This window comes from Myodes glareolus, chromosome 2 (assembly GCF_982192425.1).
Source record: "Myodes glareolus chromosome 2, mMyoGla1.1, whole genome shotgun sequence".
In the NCBI taxonomy this organism is placed as follows: domain Eukaryota; kingdom Metazoa; phylum Chordata; class Mammalia; order Rodentia; family Cricetidae; genus Myodes; species Myodes glareolus.
In genome coordinates, this window is record NC_142027.1 from 19138280 (window position 1) to 19157054 (window position 18775).

General features: G+C 35.0%; 1 protein-coding gene across 2 annotated transcripts in view; it reads right to left on the minus strand.

Moving 5' to 3' along the window:
• Window positions 1-18775, minus strand: part of Ncam2 (neural cell adhesion molecule 2) — a 409212-nt gene that overhangs the window by 193815 nt on the left and 196622 nt on the right. For both annotated transcript variants that reach the window (XM_048422798.3, XM_085685717.2), the window contains exon 2: window positions 427-501. In XM_048422798.3, coding sequence (XP_048278755.2) covers window positions 427-501 — 75 coding nt within the window. The remainder of the gene's footprint in view (window positions 1-426; window positions 502-18775) is intronic.

Below are 18775 nucleotides of genomic sequence, written 5' to 3' on the forward strand. Positions count from 1 at the left end.
GAAATATTTTCAAAAATTTTTCTTGACTAAATAACTATTCTTCATTAGAATTTACGTTTCAAATATATATAAATATAATTTTGTCATTTAACTTTTTTAGGTGTTAGAATTATGCAGGTTGTACTTAATATAACATATTCAACTTTAGTTAAAATTAGGCCTAATTTGGTATTTAGATGGAAATAATATTTAAATACACGAAGTTTTTATGTACAGATTTTATTTTATAATTTAATATTATAAACAAATTAGCTACTTTGATAAATAAATAAAAATAAATTTCATTATGTTATCATATAATTGATTGCAGCATTATCATATAATAAATGTTCAGATATTATTTTTTAACATCAGTGTTAACTATTTAAATTATCCAATGTACTCCATAAGAACTAAAAGCACAGTGTAAAATATCTGAATACATACCTGTACATGTGAAGAATTTAGATTCACCCACACTAAGCTCTACTTTGCTAAGTGAAATTGTCACTTGAAGAAGAGCTGAAAAAAATATTTGAGTGACAGTTAATTGAGGAGTTGGGTGCAAATTCTAATTACTGATATATAAATCACAAGAGGCACACATACACCAATTTTCCAATTTTTTTAAATTATTCACCGTTGACAGATGTACGTTTTATACATCTATTCTAGCAATCTTATATGTTACAACAACATGCATTTCATATCAATCTAAAAGTAGTATCTATCTATCTATCTATCTATCTATCTATCTATCTATCTGTCTGTCTGTCTATATATATCAATTAACATTCTGTTAGGTATATAAATTCTGTTAGGCAAGAAATGATCAAATTCATCATTTCCTTTCCCTTAACAATGGTAAGGTTCCTTATCTGTTTAACCATACTTTATAACATGTAAAGGAACGTTCCTTTCAACAGTCTGACTTTTGATAAAAGCATATGTTATATCATCATTATAACAAAATATGTAAATAATCTTTCCTTGACTAATAAAATCTTTACTAACGGAGGAAAACATAGATGATGGAACCTTTGCTAGGAATGGTGAATGAACAGAAACATCGACAAGTAAGTCTAGTGTAGGAACAGGACTATTGTACAGACATTATTGAATGTTCAGTATCTTAAACAATTGTCAAGTTTGAAGTTAAAATAGTGGAAATTCTACAATTTGAGAGAATAAATAACATGTTGCTCTGATAGATCTTGACAGACCTGTTTCTAATGATGGGAAAAACTATAAAGTAAATCATTACTCAATTCTCCCTCAATTAATCTTTTTTTTTCTCAGAAAGAGATAAGAAATCATTCAAGAATGAAACAAGGAGTAAATAAAGAAAATATTCAAGTTTTTGTATGAGCCTGAGCTGGGAATTAGTAGGTCATAGTAACTAACAGCTCTCTTCTAGTGAATATAATAATAATACTTGCCCATGTGAGTCTTGGGTATAATAGTGCTTCAGATCCATAGTATGGAACTGGAGCAAGATCCACTCCTGGTTCTGAAGAAAATAGGAATAATCGATGCTCTAATTAATGGAGGTATCAAGGAGGCTTGCCTCCTCTGAGCATAGGACTTACTCCATATCAATTCTGTCATACTGAGACTCATGGTTTTAATAATGAACATGTGTTCTTAGGAAAAATCCAAAGAAGATGATTGCAAAAATAGGACGGCATGAAGGACAAACAGTCAAGTGGTTGGCACTGATGCCCCTGGAAGACACACAGTACAGCCTAAGCCTCCAATATTCTTATTGATGAGGTTCTATTCAGTATACAATCATGGACTGATCTTAAAAGAAAAAATGGCATTGTAGGAAACAATAAATAATAGCTGACACAACAAAGAAGAGAAATGAAGATCTGATATTTCGTATTTTAGACTGAGTTGCAAACATAACTGCTGTGAAATCTTTTTAAAAATTAAATATTTTATATTTAATATTAAATATGTAATATCAAAACATTTCAACAAGCTAGAACAGTGAACTTCATGTTTTTCCATTCTAAATAAATGAATGTTGTTAAGGAAGATATGTTTAATACAAAGTCAGTATTAAATAATTTGAGCATGTATTAAATATCACATATCATCCATAATATAATGTAACTTGTATGAGGAATAATCTTTATAGGCTTATGTGCTGAACACTCCTCTTGAGCCTGAGGATTTGAAAGGCCATGGTTCCTTTAGAAACTTAAAATATAGGTAACACGTTAGTCTTTTGGTGCTGAGTTTGAATTGTTTGGTTTAGTCTGAAGACGGACAGAAGGACAGGGAGAGAGTCAAGACTAAGATGAAAAAGCCACTTAGCATAAGGATTAGAAATCTATCCCTAGCGGGGATGCCTGCAAGTGTCAGAGTCCACCTATATTGGGGTCCAGATGGTCTACAGATCTTTATTTAGGAGTTGTCACCCCTGTCCCAGATGCGGCTTCTTGAATGTGGAAAAGTGTAAGCAAGAGATCAAGCCTAGGCGGAATGTCTTCCAGGGCAGAGCAAGTCCACAGGGATTGACAGCGTTTCAAAAGATGAACTCAGATAAGGATCTCAAACACACTGTTTGATCAAGGTCTGCGTGCAGTGCTATTTCTAGCAACTAGATAAACAATGAATAAAAAGCAAAGGCAAAAGTATAAATAATTCATTCTCGAGGCGAACCCAAAGTGCTGCCTTTTTGCCTATATCCCCCCCTGTTCCAAGTCACTCTGACACCCACAGCTGCTCAGGTTGTGGCAGGCACCTAAGGAAAAGAATGCATGAGATGCAAATGTGAGAGAAAGTGGTGTCATGCAAATGACTTCAGAGCGGCCAACCCCCACAGGGCTCTGAACTTCTGAGTGCAGACCTTTTCCAGCTGTCTAGCCCACTTTTCTTCCTGGAGTGATTCTCTTTCTCTTAATAAACTGTCTCTATTTCTCTCACTATACGCTCCTGCTCCGGCTTTTTGTTCCGGGAAACAAGAATCTAGATAAATCCGCAGGTGCTTTCTGATTCATGCAGGTAACAATTGGTGATCTGCCAGTCAGGAAGTACAATTGGTTTTTTTCTATAATCTCTGAACTTTAACACAATGAAAGATTAAATGATTTCAGACTTCCCTTTCTCTCCCACAAAAGACCTACCCTGACAGCAGAACACTCTTTCTTGTTGCCTTTGCCTCTCCTTTTCATAGTCCACAGCCCACTTTGAAATGGTGGGCAAGCTATTGTGGAATACCTAAGCATAGAATGATGGTAACAGTTACAAAAGTGCTCAAAGAAAATAACACAAGGGACTGACTTCAATCTCTGGCCAGAGAAAGAAAACACTGAAGAGTTTACTTTTCAAACCAGTGCTTCTGACTCTCCTGAAGCCACTCTTAGTCTCAGATTCCTGGGTGACAATGACGGCAAAGTGATATGTAAATGATCAGATCTCCTTGCGGACATAGATTGGATGAGAAGTCCAGTAATGTAGAACTTGTACTCCCCCGACCCCATCCAATTATCAGAAGAACATACCAGTTGTTTTTATTCCCAGATACGTTGCATGACCAAATACTGGAATTAGTTTTATCCTGAGGGTGCAAAGGAAAAGCCGTCTCTAGACAAGCTCTGTGGGGTGTGATACTACATCCAGACTTTTCATGTAAATATTAAGAGAAGTAATCTGAAAAGCCTATTATATCAGGTCTTCATGACGACCTGATATAGATATAAATAAACAGCTGCCGCAGAAGAAAGCACAAAATTCTGGGATATCTTGGATAATGATCGTGTCAACACTCCAACTAGCAGAGAACAATAGAATATGGAACTTAGCTTATGTAAGCTTAACTTATGTTGTTTTTCTCAACAAAGCCCTGGCACATCTCCATGTTCTCCTATCTACCCAGGTTATCAATAGGGAAATACAGCCTTAATGACCATATAAGTAGTAGAATGCCCTGTCACCTTTCCACTTCTGATCTGCCAGCATTATCACTCAGGCATGTGCCAGGACCCTGGAGACTAATTTGAGTTCACATGTTTATCTGAATCACAGCCATGTGCGGAGAACCAGGAAAGCTTCTTTAATAAACCGTCCTGACTTTCCAGTAAATTTTAGACCTTAACTTTAGCTTATGGTGTTAGAATGAAAACCCATACTTAGTCCTGAGTATGTGCTATGCCCTGGTATAAAAACAAAGCATGTTGTCAAAGACAAAATCATGCTGACAAGCTATTGGTTTGAAGCCCTAATGGCCATCTGCCCAATGTGCAGGTCCTTCCATATTAACACCCATTGTTTGATATTATAATAATCCAAAAGGGGCTCAGGGGTGTGGCATGAAAATAACAAGCATCAATACAATGAATCAAATTTAAATAAAGGTACCTAATTATTATGTATGATGAGGCTAATTTTGTTACTCAAGGAAAAGAGGGATGTCCTCTCTTTATTTGCAGCAGGCTAACTAGGACTTTAAAGAAATTCAGCAACTTGGATCCCTCACCACCCAAATAAAAGTTTTATGAGACAAAGTTTTGATGTGTTGAAAGTGTAAAAGTGACACATGAGACCTGAGAACTCAGTGAGTCACATGTGCACAGTTTTATCTTAGTGCTCAAAAATCAAGATCTGCAGTGAGACAGTAACAAATAGAAAAACCGGGAGACTGGGAACCAAAAGATTGTGATTCTACTTGTAGACACCACGGGAAAGAGCTTCCCAACAAGCCAAACTTCCGATTAGTCTCAGAGATCAAAGAGAAAATCTCAGATATGCTTCACTTGTGAGGTTCCTAGATCTCACATATATGAATGTGTCAAATGCCCTTCATCTAGGAAACTGACATTAGAAGACAGTGTTTCCATGTCCAGAATAGGAAATAACAACTTTTCTTAACAACTTTTCTTATACCATCTTATAAATTTGGAGGTTTAAAGAGAATGGAATACAAAAAAGCAAGCCACTTTCCCAGATCCTTCAAGGATGTCCTCCAAAGATAAAGACAAAAAATATTGTTCTTTAAAATAAGTGTCATATGTGCTCATAATTGAGTTCATGTGTGACATCCTACGTCTAAGTGAACATGGCACAACATTCAGTCTCTTAGGAATCCTCTTTCTACTTCATTTATTTCACTTTTAGTGTCTTGTGCACAGCAGCACATTTGTCATTTGTAGTGTGATATTTAAAGTGTAAGTATACGTGTGCTTCTTGGTGCTTCTCTGAGAGTGTGTGGGAGCAAAATAAAAGTACTCATAAATGCATAACTTTATAATCTTAAGTATTCTTAACCTCTTAAAATTTATTAAAATGGCATTTTGGGGTCAATAAGAATTTGAAGAAATCTTAAAGATGACATTTATATAAAATTGTATTTATTCTATCATAAAATATTTCATTCATCTATGAAATTTAAAGTCGCACACATTGATAGGTATTTCCTTTCCAAATGTGACTTAATAGTTAAATACAACAGAAAAAATATTAAGCCATAAAATGGTGTATTAGGATGACAACTTCTAAAAAATTTACAGTAAATTACTATATTTTTGGAATTACTATAGATCAACTTAAAAACAGAAATAATATTAAAATACAAATGATAAATTTAAGATGATAGGTGTATTTATCAAAGTCATTAGGTTAAATTTCTCTTTTACAAAATACATATTAAGGATGCAAATTCAACAAGCAGCAGTGTTCAGAACCTAGGTGAGTCTAAGTTGTATGTAACTAAATGCTTATATATTTCTTACAAATACCTATAATTAATAAAAATAAATATAAGACAATTTTAAATTCATAATTACAGTAAAATTAAAAATATAACTACCTATAAAATGGGACTTTAAAGATTTTTTATTTTTTTATTGATTTTATTGGGTTATACATTTTTCTCTGCTCTCCCTCATTCTTCTTTCCTCCCCTTCAACTCTCTCCCATGGTTGCCATGCTCCCAATTTGCTCAAGAGATATTGGCTTCTTCTACTTCCCATGTAGATTAAATCCATGTATGTCTCTCTTTGGGATTTTCAAGATTTTTTTCCTATCCAAAATAAAATTAAGCAAAAATCAATTTAATTATATTTTTAAAATTCATATAATGTATTTTAATCCCCTCTTCTATCTCCCCTTAGAAGCCTTGAAACTCTCCATCCATTTAATGTCTTCTTTCTCCCTTAGAAAACAAGCAAAAATGAAAAGATGGTGGGACAATTAAAATAAAAGCAGTACAAGAAACCCACATATACATACCTTGTAAAAACATAAAGTCAGAAACCATAATAAAGATAAAAAGGATGTCAAATAAAATATGCTCAAACATAGCAATATGAGAAAGAAAATTTAAAACCACCATTGAGTTTATTTTGCAATGGCTATTTTTGCTGATTCAGAACCTACTCTTAAGCCTATTTTTTATACCAAGAAAGACTCCATTAGAGAAAATTTTCCTTTGCAAGCAGTTTTCAATTGGAGACAGTTTTTTTTTTCTTGTTCTCTTCCATCTCTAAGTGTTGGGACTTCCCACTTCTGCTTGAGCCTGTGCAGGCATATGCACAGTGTCTTAATGTCTTACTGTCTGTAAGTTCATATGTACATCAGTCCTACTGTGTTTGAAAGACAGATTCCTTAGCGTCATTCAATATCGTTGAATTGTAAAATATTTCCACCTCCTTTGGCAGGGTTTCCTGAGCCTTGAGAATGGGAAGAATATATTTAGGATTGAGTGTTCCAAAGTCCTTTATGTTGTACAATTGTGGGTTGCTGAATTAAGTTTCCATCTATTGCAAGAGGAAACTTCTCAGATTACAGCTGAGTCATACACTGATCTATGGTTATATCAGAATGTAATTAAGAGTCATTTTATTGCCTTGTTCTTTTAGCAAAATAATAATTTTAATATTATTAATATAATATTTTGTGTTTTCTTAGGCCCATGACCCATCTAACCTGAGAAGTATCATGCATGGATTCCCTCTCATGGAATGGTTCTTTATTTCATGGAGAAAGTGGTTGGTTGTTCCCACAACATTTGTGCCACCATGTGCACAAATGCATCATTTGTGCCAGTGCATCAAATTGCACCAATGCATCAAAAACCTGTTATCTTTGTAGGTCATCTTTGTAGACCACATGTTTTGTAGCTGGGTAGTGGTTATCTTTCTCATTTAATTAGCATGACTGTGAGCAGAGGCAAAGGCTCTAGTTAGGTACTAGCTCAACTGTTTCCGTGAGATACGTTAACGTCTCTTTAGGAATAGGATCTTCCCATCAGTTTGTGGAGAGAAACCAATAGCCATCACAATAGTTTTTGTGTTTTTCATCGGACACCTTTGGACAGCAATTCAACTGCATGATAACCTTTTCTGGCACAGAAACGTTCACTTAGAAGTTAATTCTCCTTCCACTAGAAGTCATTAGTTGTTTGTAGCCCTTCATCTTAGGTTTGTACCCCATAAAAATTCTCCCCTTCCACCTTAATATGTCTACTGACAATGGCATTCTTCTGTTTTATTTACGAAGTTACTTCTATGAGAGATTCTTTCACAACAGTCTTTCTGGTAATCTGACTCTTCAAATCTTTCTGTCCCCGTCATTCTGTTATATAAGTAAGAGATAATCTAAATATATTTTAAATTCCTCTCCTAAAACATTTCAAAGGGAGAGATTGCCAACAGTTGAGTCAGTATGTCAAACCCAACTTACTGTTCTTTCCAGTGCTCCAAAGAAGCACCATTGAATATCTCTACCCCTTACTGTGATTTCTTACCATATAGACTGTAACAATCACTTACATGTTAACCAGAAATGCCTGGAGTTTTGGGGAGGTATTGTTGGTGGGCATAATTTTTTAATGTTATGTGCATATTTGATTTGTTTTGATTTCAGAAAATATGGTATATCAGCTGATAAACCTAAGATAACCTGTTAGCAATGACAAGAAAATTTAGCCATTCTTTCTCAAAAAGTGATTCAAGACTAAACCCATTGACATTAGCCAGAAGCATCTCTGTTTTGCACAGTCTTAGATTCCATTTTAAATTAACTGAATCTCCATGCATCCATGTGTACACTGAAATGTAATCAAGTTGTGCTGGACTGTGACAAGCCAAAGGTACAATAGTCCCCATCGAAAGTTATACTACACAATGTGTATTGATAAGTTACAAATCACCTTATATAGGACATACGTAAAAATCTGGCCATAATCTACCTTATAGACCCTATTTCCAAGTACATCATTTTAAATTAAAGTAAAAAGAACCTATGCCTTAACATCAATTAGTGGGCTGAATGTGTTACGAATAGTCTCGGCTTCTAAAGTTTATGTTCTAAGTCCTTTAGGAGACAAGAAGCAGGTCACTCATCATTTAATTTGAGTGTAACATTTAATTAAAACTAAAATATCTTGAGGAGGCCGCTAGCCCAAGTTCCACACTCAATCCAAATTTATTTCAACTAGCACCACTTAGCCATGTAAGTTATTAACTCTCTTGATGAAGCCAGCACACGACATCTTGTAAAAGTTTTATCAGTGCACTTACTATGCAGTGATAAATTAAATTATAAGAGAGTGCTTGAACTATCCAACTTGATAATTCTCTTGATGAATATGAAGTTCTCTACCTCAAACACATATGGGAGATTTCTCATCAAAACAAGGTCAGCATAAGCCTTATTGATCAATGTGAGAAATCTGAAATCCTACATGTTCTTACTTTGTTTCTTTTCCTGGTGATATCCTGAAATTGCATTCCATACATAGTTTACTAACAGTCTTTCTTTATATTGTCATAAAATATGACACTTGCCACAGTAGATCAAATACTACCACAACAAAGGCCAGAATAAAGAATGGCTCACACTCCCTTGCTTCACAAACAAAATATATTTTGAATTGCAAATGTTAAAGAACAACAAATGAGAAATGTCACCCTCATGTGAGATTATTCTAATATCTTCTTACCCACTCTAAATCATAAAATCCTTGTTATGCCATTGTGTCTAGAGTGCAAATACCTTTTATAGAAATGAGATACTTGAGAGCAAACAAGTGAGAAAAGATATTACAACCTGTGTGTCATAATGTTATTACCTTTCTACTAGTACATGACAGCAGTACATACAAGAGTAAATCTGATCCTGCAAATGAAAGCTATAGAACCACTTACTCATGACTTGATTAGCTCATATAATAATGGCATGTGAGTTCCCTAAGGATATAACATTTCAGATCTATTAAATTCTGATATTATGTTCTTACCAGAAAACAATATTCCACCAGGCTGAACATTTTACAATTTTCATTAATTTGAACAACTTTTATGTTTTGTGAAGAAAACAGCCTTCCTGTTTTCTAGTACTCAAATTCATTGTCTGGAAAACTTTATACCACAGTCAGAGACATCTGTGTTTAATCCCAAGATTAAGTATGAGAAAAAGAAAATAATTTATAAAAGATTGACCAAACACTATAGGAGAAATGGTTAAGATGTCAGAGAAATTTAAAACTGACTAACTGGATGTTAAATCACATAACTTTGTTGGACTCATTGTGTCCCTGTGAGAGCCCTGTACCTGTCAGAAAGTCTTAGCTGGACCTGTATTCAAAGTGGCCACATGATCTACAGATTACTAATCTCGGATTACAAGCAGGGATTTGGTCCAAAATGTTTTTATGTCTGTTCATAGAAGAGGACAATGTTTAATGTTCTTTTGCTTAGCATGATATCCCAAGTTAAATGAATTTGAAGGTGCAAATGGTAGCAGACTTTTTCTTTCAGCCACTAACTAGCTCCCAAATCATGACATAGAGAATTATTATTAGTTATGAATGCTCATCTTAGCTTAGGTTCATTTGTGGATATCTCTTTTTAACTTAAATTAACATGTTTCTCTTCATTTACTTTCACCTCAGTGCTCTTTACCTTTCTCTCTGTAAGTCCTGCTCCATGTCTGCTAGCTAGCTATTACCTGGCTGCTCTGGACGTCTCCCTCTCTTTCTTCTTTGTTTTCTTCCCTCTTCTTTCTCCTACTTATTTTCTTTGCCTTCCATCTCCACCTATACTTTCTCTACCTAGCTATTGGTCATGCAGATCTTTCTTAGAGCAATTAGGTGCCTTAGGCATGCAAGGTGAAAATAAATATAACATATCTTTAAATAATCAAACAAATGCAGAGCAAACAGATGTAACATAACTTTGCATACTTAAAGTAACATTCCACAGCACCAAATCCAAGAATAGGTGGAACTAGTAAAAATCAGGGTGATTGGGGTAACCCAGAGTCAGAAAGATAAATGCTATGGTATTTAGCATTTATTTAGGTACTACAATCAAGTAAAAGATGGCCAAAATATAATCCATAGACCCAGAAAAGTTAGGCACAAGGAATGGACTAAGGGTACATATGGATCTCTCTCGAATAAGGAAATAGTATAGACTTTTGTTTATTTGTTTGTTTGTTTTTAATTAATTTATTCATTAAAAATTTCCACCCCCTCCCCGCCTCCCTTTTCCCTCCCCCTTCCCACATCCCCCTTCCTCTCTAGTCCTAAGAGCAGTCAGGTTTCCATGCCCCATGGGAAGTCCAAGGTCTTCCCCGCTCCATCCAGGTCTATAAAGATAAACATCTAGGGAGATATTGTGAGAACAGAAAGATCAGGTGGGAAGGGACAATAGGATTGAAAAAAAAATGAGGGGAGAGACAGCTAGAATTTAAGGGCATTTGAGTGGAAGTATGGGAACATAGTGCAGTGGAAACTATCATTTATTAAGGCAATCCTGATGGCCTCTGCAAAAGAGAGACAAAACCCCTCTTGTCACCAAATGAAGCTTCCACTGTGGTGACTGTGTTTCATCCAAATTAGTTATTGGCCAAAAGGGTAACATGAAAATTCCCAATAACCCAGAGTGTTGTCAAGAGTATAAGTTTTTTTCCTCAAACTGACAGAATGGCCGAATTGCTCAACACCTACACAACTCATTGAACCTGGACAAGTTTATATGTCGTGTATATATAAACTTTATTTACATGGTCTAGTGTCTATGACATGGAAAGTTTCTCTTCAGGCTACCAAAAAAAAAATAAACATAAACACCTAACCAACCACAAAAGCTTTGATGTATAATCTGTCTTGCCTTCAAAATATGCTAGGGCAGTGGTGTCATGAAGCTTGTTGGAATAACCAAAAATTGTCTGATTCGACTTAATTCCTACTTCATGAACTAGGACCCATTTATGACACTGGTTGGGTGACGAAGAACCAAAGACTAGATATCCCTGAGACATGGGTAAACTGAAATACATCTGGTCTTTAAGAAGACTACTAATAAAATTTGGCTATACTCATAGATTTGTATTTTATTCATACATCATCAAAGATGATGAAAAGCAGATGCAGCATAGGAAAATAAAACAGATCCACAGATAAACATTATGCAGAGAGAGAAACACTAGAACATACAGCTCTATATTGGATATTTTAATCAAAGCCCTCCCTTCAGAGCTCAGGAAACTCCACAGCAGAGGATGCAGAAGACACTGGGAAGACAGAGGGTATGGAGGACCCCAGGAAAACACAGCACTCATAACCAACAGAGAAAAGCTCATATGAACACACAAAGAAGGAAGCAGCAATCACAGGGTCTACTATGGTGTGCACGCAGGGCTTTGCACATACACTATAAGTTTCAGTTTAGTACTTTTATAAGACTCCTGAGTGTATAAATGAGTGACTTTCTGATTTTTGTGCCTTCTCTTGGTGTTCTTTTATTTTTCTGTTGACTTTTATTGTAAAATTTTGCTATGAATTTTTTTAGTTTTATGATAATGTATTTTATTTTGTTATGTTTTGTTATTATCACATAGAAGCCTGGTGTTTTCTAATGAGATACAGAAGGGGAGCGGTTCCACACGAGAGAGGAGGTGTGCAGGAACTGGGGGAAATAGACAGAGAAGAAACTTTATTCTGATTATATTATTTGAGAAAGGAATCTACGTTTAATAAAAGGAAAAGGTAATTTTTTAAAAAAAAGGATACTTCGTTAGGAATTTATCCCATCCTCGAAGACCACAGACACCCTCCCTTTCTTTTTGCCTTGAAGAATACTGACAATTATGAAGCCTTATAGGTTTTGGCTTCTGAGTTTGGAATATAAAAAAATTAGTATAAAGTTTCTATAGGTAGAGAGGAACATTGAAAAGAGAAATAGAACATCATAATGTTATGTGAGTGTACTAGGATATTTTGAGTATGTGTTTGTGTGTGTGTGTGTGTGTGTGTGTGTGTGTGTGTGTAAGAGTGTATATGTTTATATTTGAGAAGTGGAAGAGAAACACGATGTCAGCACTCCAGAGGTCATAGTCCTACAGAAGTCTGTACCATCAAAGAAAATTCTCATAGTGACACAGTATGTTCCAAAGAAATGGAAAGTGTGTCATTGCGCTGTCCTTGACCCATGTGTAATGTAGAAAATGGCAATGTTCTCACATCTAAACGTGCTCCGTGGAGCACAAAATGCTCCAGCCGTTATGCGAGCTGTGGGGTTTTCCTGGGTCAGTGATAAGTGACTGGCCTTGAGTTATGTGCCTGCTTTGTATTGTTCTCAAAAAAGCATGGGTTCAAGCGTCTCTGAAGCCCAGTAAAGATAAATGGACAAACAGCCCTTGTGCTGTACCAAGGATAAGATGATGTCAGTTTCTTTAAAAGTTTACCCTTAGCTGTGGCTTACAGGACTGATATTTCCTCCCTGTGACACATAAATGGTATTTGGTGGGAAGGTAAGTCAGAAAAATATAAATATAATATAAATGTATAAATATTATATTTATTACCCAAAGATAAAACACAAGGAATTGTCTACAGTGTCTTCTCCAATATAATGTTGATAAAATAATAATATCAGAGCTGGAGATAGGACTTAAAAGAGTTCATTTCACAGCAACCATGTTGGCAGCACCCAGCTTCTTATAACTCTAGACCCAGTACCATCTTCTGGACACAATAGGCACCTTGGTGCAGGGAACCCAACACCACCCTCTTCTGGACAAAGTAGGCACCTTGATACACATAGCATACATCTGCAAACACATATACAAACTTGACTAAGTCTTTAAAAAATGACATATTCATTATATATGCTAAGTGTATACATCACAATATATACATCTGATTCTGTGTCCAATTTACATTTAAAAAACCCATAGACATATGATTCAATAGTACATCTTATCAAGAAACTGGAATGGTTGTGCTCAGAGGCAAATTGAAAACTTTCTTTTATTTGTTTAATAAAAAAGAGCTTCATTTTTGCAGAGTACTGAGATGGAGTTGACAAACATATAACTATTTTAAAATAAAACTGCTCCTCAATATCCATAGGAGATATGAAGACAGTTTGGCATATGAAATGAGTTGGATAAAAGCAAAAACAATTCAGTAAATAAATATTTAAATGTTCCTTTTTAGAAAAATCTTTACCAAACAAAGCAAATTGTAAAACTCCTTATTTAATCCACATTTAAATTAAATGAATCTTAAATGAAACAACACAAATGTAAACAAAATATGGACTGAGGTATACAGTGCACAAAAGGTTAAAACTGCATCAATACTGGAAATCGTTGAGTTCAGGTGTATGTTACTCTGTTGCTTACCTACAGAGACGGGAATTAAATGCATATTCAGAAATGTTTCTTTTTTTTCTTTTTAACAGCAATAAAGATTATTTTCTTGGATTCCTTTGAAGAAAGTTTTGAATAGACCAAGCTTCGTGTACTTAATAAGTACAATCATAGTTATCAAGTCTTGAGAAAAAAATTCACAATGAAGCGATAACACTGATACCAATAATAGTAAAGATTTGTGTACTGTTAATTCTGCCTCATAATCCCTTCTCCAACTTGTCTTCTCCAGGGTTGCTGTTGTTGTTATAGGAAACTCAGAGTCCAGACAACTTTCTCCTCTATATCTTTGTCTTTTGTTTTATCATTAAGTTTCTTTATGTTTCTTTCAGTGCCTGGAAAACTCAGTGTATGTGTGTTTGTCTTTTTCCATAGTTTCTAGACATAAAATATCTAAAGTTCTTACATTTGGAGAATGTTTCATTTATTTTATTTTGCTTATATAATCTTACAAATGATAAAAATCAGTTTGTCCTAGTAAAATACATTACAGATATACACAACCCTGTGATATTTCTCAGAATCTGGCACACTTTAGATATGTATTATATTTCTTAATGTATTGATACTTTTGTTGAATTAATTGAATTATGAATATAATAAAACATATACTTACCAAAGAATAAATGTGTATCACCATTTCCCACTTTCCTCCACAGAGAGGAGAGGGTAGTTATTTTATCTTTATGTTTTAGAGATTTTCTAGAACTAGATAAATTTATCTAGATGTCAGGAAAATAATTAATGAATATATATATATATAAATGACTAGATTGATTTCAATGCAAGATAGTGAATATGGAGTTATGTGAGGTGCTTGAGAAAAATTAACTCACCTGCTTGTTCATTGAACTTTTCCATCTACCATAATGTTTGCAAGGATGATAAACAATCTATTTAATACATATTGTTTAACTTGTGTCTTAATAGAATCAACAGAATACTAATACATGACAAGAATATAATTTATAATTGAATGTACAGTTGACCTAGTTAGGTTTACTATGGCTGTGATGAAACACTGCAGAGGTTTTACTGAGAAGAATCTTCATAGGCTCACAATTTCGCCTACTTAGTCATCAGGAAATCACACTGCTTGAAAAGAAACAGAACAATTGGGTGGTGTAACTTGTGGGCGTAGATGTGGTCTTGGAGGAAGTGTGTCACTGGGGTGGGTGTTGAGGTTTTAAAAGCCCATTCTTTCCCGATGTTTGTGGATCAGGATTCACTCTCAGCTACTGTTCCAGCACCAGGCCTTCTGACACTCTATCTGCCAAAATGACAATGCCCTGACCCATTGAAACTCTGAAGAGTTGCCTTGGTCACAGTGTCTTCTCACAGCAATAAAGCAGTAACTAAGAAAAACAACATGACCAAAATAAGTTGAAAAAAAGGCTTTATTTCATTTATTTTTCTGTATCACTGTTCATCATAAAAGGAAGTCAAGACAGGAACTCAAGCAGAACAGGAAAATGGAGTCAGAAGCTGATGCGGAGGCCATGAAGGAGTGTTTCTTACTGTTTTATTTCCCATTGTTCAGCTTGCTTCCTCTTGAACTAACACTGCCCATACAACAATGACTCCACCCACAGTGGGGCCTTTCACTTCTGTCACTAAATAAGAAAACGCTTTATGCTTGTCTACTGCCATTTCTTATGGAAAAATGTTCTCAAGTGAAGTTCCCTCCTCCCTGATGACTCTAGCTTGTGCCAATTTGACATAAAACTAGCCTGCCCAACACTAAGATACACATTCATTAACTTACAGAGGATGTTGCTCAATCTCTCCCTTTAGCTTTCAATACAGCAAGTCTCAGTGAAACTGTGCTGAAATCTTCTTTGAAAAACTCTTTTAGTATTTATTTCACAACCAGTTATATAGTTGTAGCAAAACAGACCCAAAATCCAAGAACAAGAATAAAATGCTTCTCCGTTAATGAAAGCTTACATTAACAAGGTGCTACGCCCATCATAAGTAACTATGAGACTGTTCCTATCACCTTAAAATAAGACATTCAATGCTCTTTCTCTCAATTTTCTGCTTTCTTTCATCTTTATTTATTCTATTCTATTTACTCTTGTCATTTCAGTAAAAACTAATAGGGCATTGGTTAAAAAATACTTATAGGGTATTAGTTTTGCCAATAGCACAAAAAAAGACTCTTTTGGTCACTGTGGAGGTTTGAATAGGAATAGTCCCACAGACTCATTTGTTGGAATGCTTGGCCTCAGGGAATGACGTTATGAGAAGGTATGACCTTGTTGGAGTAGGTGTGGTCTTGTAGGAGGAAGTGTGTCAGTGTGGAGGAGGTGGGCTTTGAGGTTTTATGTTAAAGCTACACCCAGTGTGGAATATAGTCTCCTTCTGCTGCCTGTGGACATGCTGTAGATCTCTCAGATCCTTCTCCAGCACTATGTCTGCCTGCACATTGTAATACTTCTTATCCTGACAAAAGCGGACTAAACCTTTGACATTGCAAAGCAGGCTGAATTAAATGTTTTCCCCAATAAGATTCTGCAAGGTCACGGTGTCTTTTCACAGTACCAGAAGCTCTAAGTCCTCTGCCTTCTGGGATTATTGAAGCTTCCAAATCCCATCCATTATTTGGGATGAAAGTCCAATAAGAATTTCTCTCACTCTCTATTTTACCATTGAGAAAAAATAAAGGTTGTCAATTCTGTGATTACTATGGTTAATCTATTTTCTTCCTAATTTATGGAATAATTTCCTTGGATTATATGCCAATCTATCACTTTCTTTTATAAACCAGAGGCTGCATGGTACTTCAATGGTATTTAGTGGTTTCTCTTTGGATGACTTGTTCTCCAGAAGGCTGAAATAATGTATATAATTTGAATTCCACAAAAAGCCATAACAATGGCTTCCTGAATTGAACATCCTAAATAACTGTCAGCATAATATCCCTCTAAGCAACTTCATCAAAAAGAAGAATGGAGAAGATAGAGAGACTATAAAAATCAGAAGACAAGAAATGTTGTTATGAAATAGTGTCTTGTCAACATGATAGATATCTTGCACTTATAATATTACAATTGTGATAGCCTACATTTGGTCTACAAAAGACTAAATCGGACAAAATTATAGCATGGATAAGGGAGTAAGTTAAGGCCACATCCTTATCTGAGGAGCTTTTCACAGCTGGTGGTTTATAAGATAAGTAGAGTCAATTTTCTTCAGGTGTGTAGCACCTGATAGCTTATTCATGCTTATATGGTTGGCCCCTTGTCTATAAACATATGAGTTTCATGACATTCTGTGAATCATAACAATAAAAATGAAAATAAATTTTAAAAATGACATAAATTTTTCAGGTTATGTATAAAAGAACTGTCAAGAAAAAGTTGGAGGGGTCAGTAAAGGATGTATAAGGTCAAAATATACTAAATGTGAAAAAAATCATAATAATTCAAGTTATAGAACAATACTAGCCATAAGTAAAATTCATCAAATTACAGGAAGGGATGTCATCATGTTTTCTTTTCTGGCCAATAGAAATCCTGAGATGTCTAATGATCTGTAGAAATTCTAAGTTCTAGAAATAATTTGTAACTTTTAGTATGGAACTGAGATTTCTTCCTATCCTATAGTTACTGAGGCTTCACTATTTCATAGTTTCTGGGTATATACTATCTCATAGTTACTGAGGATGCACATTTCACACCACCACATTTTAGCAATGTTTTATTAAGCTGAACTTGTAGCCTCCACACCATCTCTTATGGACAATGTTAAAAAGAGACGTCACAACAAAGAAATCACTGAGGTTCTTTCCTAGTTCCATTAACATGATAGTTCTTAAATCTCTAAATGTACAAACTACAGTATCCTTGAAATGGTTTTTGCTTGTGGGATAATCTTTCTGTACATTGTGAAGATTTTCTTTATCAAGGCACCTATTGATTGCTTTAATAGAGTGCTGAATTGTCGATAGCTAAGGCAGAAGAGAATTGGAGGCATTTCTGGGGAGAAACTCTGGAAAGAAGAGAGTTGGAGAGATGCCAAAATGATGCCAGGGAGAGAGAGAAGATGTAAGACATATATACAGGTATTTTTCTTGGGTCTCTAATGGGGTTGAAAAATAGAGAGTTATAGTTTTACAGATTTGAAATTCAGAAATTAAAATTACATAAGAAATGTAAGCATAATTTTATAAGGCATAGAGACTTAAATTGTTTTTGAGATTTAAAAAAATAATATTGGGTTGATAGTACTATAGACAGTACTATGGACAAAGGGGTGGGGGAACAGAACATTATTCAGAACAATTTGAAGTCTTGTTACAAGTAAATTACTACTCTAAGGCACCCCTCCATATCTGCCCCTCTTCCAGCTAAAGGATATTTTGCACCAAGGTTAGCTGTGGGTGGCTTACCCCTGGACATGGTGACAGACATACACAAGTAAGGAAAAACACCCTAGACACCTGTGAGGATGAAGGCATAATTTATCAACACAACCAGGCTGAGTACCTGGGAAGCAAAATGATTAATGATTTGCACCACAGAAATGCATGTCCATTACAAATACGTAGGCAAGCTTCATACTGAATCACAGGAGAAGCATCAGAGAGCCCTATCATGTTCTGTGTAAAGATACTGTGATATCAATGACAAAACGAAATCCATTCTTGTCAAGGACTCATCAAAAGTTGTTAAGTCTGTAATGACTTCAACAGAGAAACGACAAACGCGACTAGTGTCTCATATATGACCACTACTAGAATATCCCAAGAGAAGGACATTCTGCTCAAGATACTTATATAATGACAGCTTAGATATTATCTATCCAAGACTTCATAACAGATTACATGTATCCTGATGTAAATTCTTTTATTAATTTCAAATTTGAAAGTTGTTTGTATATCGGAAATTACTTAAGGAATGTACAAATAAGAGAAAAAATAGTTAATATGAAGAATTAGACCTCTATTTTTTTCAGACTGATGGAGCAGAACTCTTTTTGGTGTGTTTGTTTTGATCATTGCTTGTCATTAGATAAATTTTTACATCTCTGTTCCTCTGTTGATTTTTTAATCTTCAATTTCCTGCCAATGTTCAGACTTGTATAATCCCTTTTCATTTTACCTGTTTTTTAGTCACAGATA